This window comes from Protobothrops mucrosquamatus, unplaced genomic scaffold (genome assembly GCF_001527695.2).
Source record: "Protobothrops mucrosquamatus isolate PMUCROS unplaced genomic scaffold, P.Mucros_1.0 scaffold1545, whole genome shotgun sequence".
Classification (NCBI taxonomy): Eukaryota; Metazoa; Chordata; class Lepidosauria; order Squamata; family Viperidae; genus Protobothrops; species Protobothrops mucrosquamatus.
Genome location: NW_015387715.1, coordinates 32,145 through 43,835, shown reverse-complemented (window position 1 = coordinate 43,835; position 11,691 = coordinate 32,145). Strand labels below are relative to the sequence as shown.

At 38.0% G+C, this 11,691-nt stretch overlaps 1 protein-coding gene across 1 annotated transcript in view; it reads right to left on the bottom strand.

The window, feature by feature from the left end:
* APC (APC regulator of WNT signaling pathway) overlaps window positions 1-9,980 on the bottom strand; it is a 48,131-nt gene extending 38,151 nt beyond the window's left edge. Inside the window, exons 1-5 of the mRNA XM_015822388.1 lie at window positions 9,834-9,980; window positions 6,591-6,675; window positions 4,352-4,553; window positions 3,193-3,301; window positions 2,761-2,874 (exon numbers count right to left, since the gene is read on the bottom strand). Of these exons, the coding sequence (XP_015677874.1) occupies window positions 2,761-2,874; window positions 3,193-3,301; window positions 4,352-4,553; window positions 6,591-6,675; window positions 9,834-9,968 (645 nt within the window). The 5' untranslated portion in view covers window positions 9,969-9,980. The remainder of the gene's footprint in view (window positions 1-2,760; window positions 2,875-3,192; window positions 3,302-4,351; window positions 4,554-6,590; window positions 6,676-9,833) is intronic.
* Between the last annotated feature and the right edge of the window lie 1,711 nt (window positions 9,981-11,691).

Here is an 11,691-nt window from a genome sequence, read left to right as displayed (position 1 = left end):
TGTCAATTACACATGGCCTAACTATACCAAAATTTCAATCCTTAAACGGTGAGGCCCATAGTTATTAAATAATAAAATACAAAAGAATGGTAATGCAAAAGGGTTTGCCGCCATTAGTTGTGTAAAATAGCTATGGTGGATTAATCATGTGTTTCTGACGAATCCCCAGTGCTGCTACGCAGAATCTAGCCACCTGTGCTTAAATCACAGTCTATTCGTCCTTAAGCAGCCACTGGAGATAAGCAGTGCCTGAATGGCCAGGATACCTATCGATTATTGGGAGGATATGCTTTTTAAAATATCTCTATCAAAATAGTTATCAAGGAGTATGTGTCCAATGGTGAACAACCGGTTCAAATATGTGAACAACCGGTTCTCTGTGTGGATGCCGTTTCCGGAAGTCCATTCTGGGCCTGGGCAACAAAAAATTAGCTACCGGTTCTGCTGAACTGGTCTGAACTGGCTGAATCTCACCAGTGTCTCCACCTCTCCTGAGCCACAGGAACAGAGTCTTTTAGTCAATGGTATTTTTTTATACTTGCTGTGCAGGACAGCCAATGGAAGCGCATGGCATTGTGCAAGCAAAAATGCTTTCCGGTGGTTCTCCATCTCCAACTGGTTAAGATAACTGGCAGGAGTTACAACCTATCTAATACAGTCTGGAGCCAGAAACAAGAAAACTTTCCCCAAGTCCACTTGCCTCTTAGTGTCCTCTACCCTTTGTTGCAAGGTTTGTTTTGCTTTGTCGTAGTTCAACTTGAGTATTGAGGCTGCAGAGAAACCTAGTTTGGCCAGGTTTCAATGGCCTTGATCCATGAAGAGGAGAATTTCTCTGGGAGGATTAATGGAGCAAGGCCTTGCCGGAAAAAAATAAGCTTTAACCAAAGATTTAAAGAAGCTATATAGATTCTCGCTTCGACTTTTACCAATTCTGTCTCCAGGAGCAGAAGTGCATTTGAGACAAAACGCGGCATCTGGAGAATTGCTCTAATAAACTTGTACTGAACTCTTTCCAATGTTGTGAAACACGAAGCTGAAGGTCCGAGCCAGGTCCTGTAAAGAAGCTGTGCTAGCGACTTGGCCTGAAAGAACTCAATTGCGGCAGGAACATAGTATCCTCTTTGTGCAGAAAAATTTGAGAATAGCATTCGCTGATTTTGGGCCAGCGGCAGCCGCATATTCTCGATCCGGTGGCATGGATGACCACCCCTAGATACTTAAAGGTGGTTACTTGCTCTATATTATGGCCATTAAGATACCATGAATAGAGTTTTGGCTTTTGGCAAAGGCCATAACCTTGGTTTTCTGGTACTTTATGTCCAGTTTATTGTAATTACAATAGTGGACGAGGACTTGCAAGGCTATTTTGAGTCCTACAGGTGTCCTGGAGAGGATCACAGCATCATCTGCGTAGAGCAGCAGGGCAATGCTTCGATCACCTATTTTTGGGGGGTGGTAATTTGATTTATTTAACCATTTTACCATGTCATTAATATAGAAGATGAATACAACATTATGCTATACTGCTATTCTACATTCTAGTCTATAATGCCTTAAACCAGGGCTTTGTACCACCTGTGGTACATTGGCACCTGGCAGGTGGTACGCAGCCATCCTAGAAAAGTGGTAGTGCGGGAGGGGAATGAGCTGAACCGCATTGCACAAGCCTGAGCGAGAGATGGCTGGAGCTGCAGGGCTCAGCGGAAGCACCAGGATCAGTGCCGCTTTCCAGCTGATCGACGCTTCTTCGGGACTGTCAGGGCTCAGTGGAAGCACCAGGATCCAGGATCCAGCTGGATCTTGGTGCTGATCCTGGCGCTTCTGCTGAGCTCTGAAAAAAGCACTGATCAGCTGGAATATTGCAACATCTCCAGGGTCTTGTGATTTACATTCAGATGCTTGGCAACTGATTCATATTTATGATGGTCACAGTGTCCCAGGGTCATGTGAAGTGACCAAAACCTGCTGCAACCACCCAGCAGATGGGGGGAATAAAAACCAAACACCCCCCACCCCACCCCCACTGCCAAGCGAACTGTTGTAAGTCGAGGACTACCTGTACTTTATCACTTTTTTTCCTTTTTTTTTTTTTTTGGTCATCAGGTTTTTGACACCTTGCTGGGTGACTGGTGGTACTCAGATATTGCCATATCCTAAAAGTGGTACAATGGGTAAAAAGTTTGAAAAGCCCTGCCTTAAACAACTGATCTCAACTCTAAACACACCTTTTAATATACAGGCTGAGACTTAACCTTTCCCCAAAAGAGAAGACCTCATGTTCACTCTGACTATAGATTCCATATACTCATTGTTTTGATCAATCCTGTCAGTATGAAAGAAAATAAACCTTTAAGCTAAGAAATCCAGTGGATCTCTCTTACCTGTACATATAAGAGAGATCTTATGTCTCCTGGCTTATCTCTCTTTGGTAAGAAGAGTGAGAAAAGGAATTGCAGGGAACAGACAGACAAAAGTACTAAGCACAGAAAGATTATGAAACTTTGGAAGTAGATGCAAGAAGAAAAATAAGCAACTTATTTTGCTTTTCTTCGAGTGAAATTGAGCAGTCAGTTCATGCTATGTCAGTATTGTATTATATTTAATACCACTGTTTCTGTTCTCAGTTTTTTTGAACCACAACTGTTAAGCTTACTGCATAATTATTAAATATATCATTTGAAAACAGAGGCACTTTCTCAAGCAGGCACATCTTTGAATTGTTGCTAAATTGTTACTGAACTGATGTGCAGAAGAGATTACCTGTGCTCTCTTCTCCATGTCCTGACATGTACCAAGTTGTTCTTCCATGGCAGCTCTGATCTGTCTTGCCTCATATTCCAATTGCCTTCTATTCATGTCAGTCTGCAATGAAAACTAAAAACACATGAAATGCAATACTTCCAAATGAAGAATAATGCTGATATTCCATAATAAACTAAAGAAATTTAAGTATGTGACTCTAATGTTTATAAACGTTAAAGCTAATTAATGTCACTTTCCCAATATGACATGCACAGATACATAGAAAGACTGAGAAAATCTATAAACATATGAAGAGTCTTAAAAATATTCTCAATATATTTCTGTAGACTTTAGTCTTGTCCTCAAAATATCTGAAATAATGTCGTACCTCAACTGGTATATTTTGATTTAAATAATACTTATTATATGTGTATAGTTGTTACCACTTACAGTTTCAGTAAGAGGAAGACTATCTATCCTTTTAGTCAAATTCTGAAGCTGAGCATAATACCAGTCTTTTTCCTTTTCTTCCTTTTCAAGCTCAGCAAGCAAAAGAGATCTAGAGATGAAGAAACAAGGATTGTATCATTTATTACTCCACATTAGCCAATATATGACAGGTAATAGTTATATAAGTGAATCATTTTTCATTTTCATAATCATCCATAAACTTCTCTAAGATGAGCCAATGAGGTTCATGGTGCAGAGTACAGATTTAAATGTACCCTCACCCCAATCCAAATCAAATATTCTATCATTTATGCTTACCCCATTCTCATCTTAACTGAATCTTGCCTCATCTTGATTTGATGTTATCTTGATAGTGTTGTAGATTTATTTGGAATGATACATTCTAATTTGTTATTACCTTAACAATATCAACATGTGGTTAGGGAATACTAATTTAAAAATTAGAAAAGGCTATCTTAAATTTTATATTTTCATACTGTCTTTTTATCTACAGTTTAATAACTTGTTATCTTTCAAGTGAAAGATAATAATTTTTTCACAGCTATTCAGAATTTCAACAATACATAAAATTCATATTTATTCAGCATGTCAAAAATTCAGAAAATGCCTAACAAAAGCCCTCCAGATGTCCTCTCTTCCAGACTCCAGAGTCGTTCCAGAGGGCCCTGCAATTGCAGGGCTTCTGGAACTTCAGAAAATTGTGCAAGAATGCTGCCTCAATTTTCAGACACCAGAGAGTTGTCATAGATTTGCCCTCACTGGCATAGAAGCACAATATGTGAAAGCAAAATTAGCTCCACATCTAATTCACAGCATCCAAATTAGATGAACTCTATACAAGAAGCTTCACTAACATAACTTGAAACATACATTTTCAAACTTGAGGAAATTATAAATAAGATTTCTTCAACATGCCATGCAAGAAATAGATATTTTTGTGTGGTCTACCCATTCCTGAGGGAGGGGGGGAGGGAGGGAGGGAGGGAGGGAGGGAGGGAGGAAGGAAGGAAGGAAGGAAGGAAGGAAGGAAGGAAGGAAGGAAGGAAGGAAGGAAGGAAGGAAGGAAGGAAGGAAAAAAGGTACAACTAATTTAAAGTTTCAGATTGATATAAAATACATATCTGAAATTAAAAATTACCTCTCTTTCTCTAGTTCTTCTAGATAACCAGTGCTTTCTCTACTTCCATTCATAAAACCTCTTCTGGGAAATGATCCCACGGGAACAGGGCTGCATTCACCTGATCGACTGGAAACTGATCCTTCTCTGCTTCCGAATGAACGCATGGATATCTTTGGCCTTAGCTTCACTCCAGGGAAGTTATTGCTATCCAAATTCAGTTCTGAACAGAAAAAAAAAAGAAAGCTGTTAACAAGAAAAAAGTCTTGTATGACTTTTTTTCTATTATGCCATTCCCTGTTCAGATAAGCAATGTTATTCAAAAGGCAGAAAAGGAATATAGGTTGTTCTTGACTCACTAACATAATAGAGCATGCCCATTGTGGTAAGAAGTTGTGACAGCCATTAAGTCAAGAGCCCACATGATCTCGTCACTTACAACCCCTCATTTTTGCTCTCCTGATGTGATTATTAAACAAATGCATGGGTCGTTAATCAGAGCAGGGGGACCTTAGGGGAAGGCCCTAGGAGGCTAGCATAGGCCCTGCCCAAGATCTCCCAAGGCCTCCCCACTCCCAGGGCATCCTGTGCTCTGCTTCTTGCTCACTGGGGTCCCTGCAGACTTTGGGCCTGCTTCCCATCCACTGGGCCCCACTCTCTCTTCCTCATCCCGCATGAGTCACTGAACACTTGCCTTTCAAAGATCTCTGGAGCTTGGGTTAGGGAAGGAGGGCAAGTCACTCCATTGCTGGGCAGTGTGGCACAATCCCAGAAATGGCAACATTTTCTGAATGGCCACAGTTCAATGCAGAACGCAGCTGCGGAATGCTGTAGAACCTGTGTTAGGGAAGCAAAGAAAGCTGCTCCCTTGCTGGGCAGCACAACATGATCCTGGAAACACCCGCCATTTTTTGGGTGGCCACAATTCAATGCAGCTACTCGGAAAATGGCAGTCTCTACAAGGATTGTATTACATGGCCCAGCAATGGAGTGGCCTGTTCTCCTTCCTTAACCCAAGCTTTGCAGATCTTTGAAAGATAAATAAGGAGGAGGGTGTGGGCCCAGGGTCTGCAAGGACCAGGGGAGATAGATTGGGGGGCACTGCAGTGTGCATGTGGCTGGCTATAAGGGTGAATGGCTGTGGGGGAGCTCCAGCATCTATAACTTTGGGACTGGGTTGTAAGTAGCTTTGGGGGACTGCTATAACTTTGAACAGTTGCTAAATGACTGGTCATACATTGAGGACTACCTGTAAGAAATAACAACAAAAAAAACCCTCAGGGAAATCAGTAAGAGAAAATAAAAGGTATACTGCTCAATCTAGTTTGCCCCAGCATTCTCCCTTATCTGTCCATGCTTTCCTGTCCTTGGAAAACTATCCTTCTACCATGTCTGTGCACTGGCTGGTTCATACACTGCCTTTTTTCTTTAAATACTTCAATAGTCACCTTTCTCTCAACCATTCTGTAATTTGAACACTCATTTTTTTAATTCAGAACCATTCTTGTCCTTCTCTTTTCTTCTTTCATTATTTCTTTCTGGGTACCCATTTCTATTGCATTCAAATATTCATTTCTTAACAAGCATTCATTCCTCACATAAAGCCATCTGTCTTCACACTATCACTACCCTTCTTTGCAATTGTTTTTATTGCATAAGCTTTGACAGATTATTGAAACAGAAATCACATAAGAACACTGTAAAAATACTATTATCACTACATTTTTACTAGTATTTGTATCTCTTAAAATTTCTCCAGCTATTTCTCTGTCTTTAGGAAATATTCCAACAAGATATATCAATTTATCTACTTGCTCCTGTTTGTCAGTAGAGTTTGGTGATTTTTTCTTCCAGATAAAAAGATAAAAGTAGGTAACAAATCTTCTCATACTTCATAAAGACAGAATATTTTCTTACTAAATTAAAATTAGTGTCAATTGGATTAAATTTATTCAGCTCTTTTCTCTTCTACTAAATAATATTTTATTAGGAATCTCACAAAAGGAATACGTGTTTTCAAGCTGCCAGAATGGAAATTTATTCAGTACTAAATATTACTATATCTAAACATATAAACTTTATAGGTATGAAAGTTAAATTGTCAGTGTTTTCATATTTGGGTGATAATTTGAGAAGCATTTTTTCGGGGGTGGGGAGAATATATCTTTGGCTCACAGTGTTCACCCTGTCTGATCCCACAGAGAAGAATTCATGGAAAATATTTGCTTTGCTACCTGGTGTAGCTTTCTTCCACATTTACCTTTAAGACGTTCCAGCAAATCAATCTGACCAGATGAAGCCATTGCCTCATCTTCAATACTTCCTTGCAATTGCTTCAATACCTCCTGAAATATAAGGAACAGTATTATTTAAAAAATTAAGCAAGAATGAAATATAAAAGTTACTGTTTTATAGTGCACCCACTTTCAAACACATCTTTTGAATTAGATAAGAACACGTACAGAATTATTTTATTTTACTTATTTAAGATGCTGCACATCTTTAATTCCCAATAGCTATTATTTATTTTTTAGTAGATTGATAATTTTTCAAGAAATGTATATATGATGTCTTAAAACTTTTTACAGCATGCAATATGTACATTAGAATAAGCATTGTGCTTTTAGAATGAAAAAAAGATCAATTCATGTGCATTACAATAAAAATATTATGAAATCCTATTAATGTCTTAAAATTAAAATTATTATACTCAATTGCTAAATAAAATATAATAAAAAAGCAGATAGCACTTATATTTGGGGTTATAGTTTGGATCTTAACTTCATGTTTCATTATTCAGCAGAGAGAATTTTTTGTTGCTTTAATTTATGACATGGACATATCTCTTCATGTTAACATATGATAACATGACTTCAAGATGGCCAGCTATTCGACTGCACTCACCAAATCTTTCTTATAATTGACATCTTGATTATGTCATTGGACGTTGAAGGCACTGAGAATAATCTTTTTGGTGCTTTTAAAAATATTTAAAAATATGAATTCATAAAATTATAAATTCTGTTTTGTACAAAGAAGATGTAGCTACCAATCAACAGTTGTTTCTTCCTTTCTGTAGCATATTGACATACATTTTTATATATGCACTGTGTTCTCCCTCTTGTTGTGCATATGATCACCAGATTTAAAGTCCAAAGCACATATTTCAAATCTGATTTCTCATTCCTGATGCTGAACACCTGGTCAATTGAGTAGAGGAACGACAGAACCCTTTCAAAAACTGAATTACATCCATGTGATGATTTTTCTATAAAGTTTCCTTGGCTATTAATATTTGTCTCATGAGGATACCCAGTATTATCTTTTTTTGAAACAATGTTTTGCTGCCAATACTTTATAAATCTGGGAAATTTGGGGTAAAATTGCTTAATAAATACTTCAAGAAAGATAAGAGCTATGGATTTTTGTCTTCCCCAATTCCCCAGGAATACTCTGCACTAATATTTATTAATTGGTTAATATTTAATGGAAACCTTCTGATCACCGCTAGTGAGCAGCTGTTGAAGACATGACATCCTGCAACTCTTGTAGAAAAGAAATAAAAATTCAGAAAATCACTACAGTACTGAGCAGTGATTTAAAAAGCCTAACCTTTTCTTATTACAGAGCAAAGAATGAAAGGAAGCTTATGGGTTCAATACTACACGACTAAGAAATTTGGGGTATGTTTGTCATGCATCTACCAAACCATCTTCTCCTTTCTTTTCAACTTCAGAATAAAGAAGGGAGGGATTATAGTGCAGTTGTAATCGGTTCTTACATCAATTGCTCAATTTTTATTTCTGTGTATTTAAAATTAGAAGGGTCCTGTTAAATAAGTACTTGAAACTGAGGAAGTAAGGTTTCTTGGACTGTTATTTACTGTTAGCTTGTTTAATTAACAATAAACAACAGTCCAAGGAATCACCAAGACTACTCGCTCCAATACTGACAGAGCAAACCACTAGTATATAAAACAAGAGCAAACCCCTTTCCCTATTAGCACTGATGATGTTAAATTAGTTTGGTAATGAAACATCTGCAAGAAAACAACCAAGGTCAGAGAGTACCAAGGACACCACAGTTTAAAATATTCTCTTCTATCGGTACACCATAAAAATACTTGGTAAGGTACTCATGCTGCTTTGCTGATTCTTGCTGTTTATTTACAAAAGTGCCATACTATGGGGATATTTAACCTTATGCTTTATTCTCTAGAGTTCCTTCATTATTAAATGATAAATCTAAGATTTTGAGCTTCAAGGTCTGATTTTTTTTTTTAAAAAAGCCAATAAGGCTTCATACAGTCCTACCAAACTGGGGCTTAAAATAATGTGTGGAGTAATTTATAAAGAGAAATTCAGAAGCTCATTGAGGCTGCTTCACCCCTAGCTGGATGCTGGGATTCATATATAATACTAAAAACAAAATCCTCAAAGGGAGATTAGATACAAATGTTAAAACATAGAAGCTGCAACCCGAACAGTATCTATATACAAATTACTCAATTCCAAATAATTCTGGGTCTTCCCTGGAGCACACTTCAATGCCTTTCTCAGTGCAATAACATACTGAAGATATAACCAGACAACCTTTACATATAGAACAGTGGTTCTCAACCTTTGTAATGCCGCGACCCCCAACCGGTCGTAAGTCAAGGACTAAACCGGTCGTAAGTCGAGGACTAAACCAGTAAGTCGAGGACTACCCAACCGGTCATAAGTCGAGGACTTTCCCTGCCCGGGAGCGCCGCGCATGCGTGGTTCTGCCCCCTGCGCCGGCCGAGGCGTAGCTGGCAAGCGGCAGAGACGGAGCAGGCCGACCACCAGCTGGCCCAGCCCAAAGGAGGTAAGGCACCCGCCGGAAAAGGGAAAAAAATGGCAGACAGCCTTGCTTGGCGACCCCCGTGAAATGGTCAATCGACCCCAAATGGGGTCGCGACCCATAGGTTGAGAACCGCTGATATAGAAGATGCCCCTGTTGTCTCTGATGAAATTGAAACCTTAGAACAAGGGTCTTCAAACTTGGCCCTTTTATGACTTGTGGACTTCAACTCCCAGAATTCCTTAGCCAGCATTCCTGGCTGAGGAATTCTGGGAGTTGAAGTCCACAAGTCATAAAAAGGCCAAGTTTGAAGATCTCTGCCTTAGAACATGTTTTCCTAAGGTGTAGATTTTACAAGGAATTGATCTCAACCTAAAGATACAAAGCACATGAAGAAGCAGCTCTCACCATGAATATGGCACAATTGCCAATTATTTTATTTAAGAAATTGTATATGGATATTACCTTAAACAGTTGAGAGAATATAAATGCACACACACACACACACACACACACACACAAAAAAATACAAGGGGTCTGATACAACAGAGATTTTAAAGGGAAAACAATTATTTAAAAGGACAAAGCTCACTATCCATTGCATTATGGGAAAAATCATAGAACTATGCAATCCGAAGCACAATCCCAAAATGCTTTTAAAGTAAAATTATTTCCATACCTTCATATTAGATGCTTCAGTTTCCAGTTTTGTAAGATGGTTTGAATTATCTTCCAGTTCTTGTCGAAGATTTGAGTTCTCCATTTTTAATGCCTCTACTTGTTTTAACAACTGATCATATGACACTGCAGCCATTCTGGGCTACCCCAGGACCTGAAGCAAATAGAGAATAAACATTTGATTTCATTTGCTCCAAGAAACATGTCATGAATTATTTTTAAAACAGAACATTACTTCCCACCTAAATAATTTATCATTGCAGTTTTTATATATTGTAAAAATGTCTTGGAACTTCAAGTAATTCCCTATTTAAGTACAAAGTACAGAGCAGATCTGCTTACTTTCAGCCCAGAGTTGGCTGAAAGATGGACAGCTATATACTGTAAATGTTTTAAATAAATAAATAAAATAAACTCTTGAATGCCTTTACTTCAGACAACAACATTTAAGACCATATCAAAATATTCACTAATGGGAAGTTTCCAATCCAAATTTTAATATACAGCATCCATTTCCATATAGACAAGTAGTATGTCTGAATTCATTTTCAAAATAATTCAGAACCAATAAATATGCTGTAATAAATAGATAATCCCCTTAATTCAATGTACTAAACTTAAAGCAACACTCAATTTATCACTGTGGAAAAAGGGATGAAAGTGAAATATTACAGTTCAAAGTGAGCTGAGTTTGCAAGAGACACAAAAAAATAAAAAAGACTACCTTAAAAATAAAAGGAAAGTCAGAGAGGATTGTAGGTTCAGTGTGAGAAAACAGTATGAATTGATAATGGGTGATGACGAGAAGACAAAACTTCTGAACTCCTATTTTATCTTTTTTCAAAACGGAAATAGTGCCCTACTTGGTCATTCTTCCACTTGAGAGAACAATTTTTTTTTTAGGAGAGGCAAGGAGAGGCATAACAGACAGAACTTAGCTAATTTAAAAAAATTCAAGACTTCAGGCCAGATGTAACACAGGTAGCCCTTGGCTTATGATAGCAACTGGAATAGGAATTGCTATTGCTAAGTAATGTGGCTGTAAAGTACAATGTCGGGTGTCTACATTGCTTTGTGACGGCAGTTCCAGCAGTCCCAGTTGCCATCGTTAAGCAAGAATCCTGTGTGCTGTTAAGTGAGGACCTCACGTGATGTTGACTTCCAAGTTCCCACTGGCTTCCCCATTGACTTTGCATATAGGAAGCCAGCAGAGAACATTAGAAACCGTCATTACATGACCATGGAAATGCTGCAATAACTGGAACTCTGAGGATTGGTTGTAGCTGCCACTAATTCAGCACTATTGTACATTTGAACAGTTGCTGAAAAATGTTCAGATCTCAAGGTCCTAATCTCTATATCTCAGGGTACAGAAGGAACTAAAAGAAGCAATCATAGGAACACTTTTAGTAATCTTTGAGAAGTCCTGTGGTACTGATGAGGTCACAGATGTTTGGAAGAAGGCAAATGTCATCCCAATCTTCACAAAAGGGAAGAAAGAAGAGACAGGAAACTACAGACTTGTCAGCTTGATATTTATGCTGGACAAGATTTTTAAAATGATGATCAAACAGTATGTTTATAAAGACTTGGATAGCTGTGCTACAAGTAGTAGTAGTTAGAATGGGTTTGTTATAAAGAAATTGTGCCTAACTAATCTAATTTTTATTTGTGAAAGTTATAAACTTAGCAGGTCAGAATAATGATGTAGACATGGTGTGTCTGGATTTCAGTAAAGCTTTTGACAGAACACCTCATTATATTTGCATTAATAAAATTGTATAACATGGCCTAGATGATACTACTGTTAAGACTCAGAGTTGATTAAATAATTGTATTCAAAGAGTGTTCATAAATGG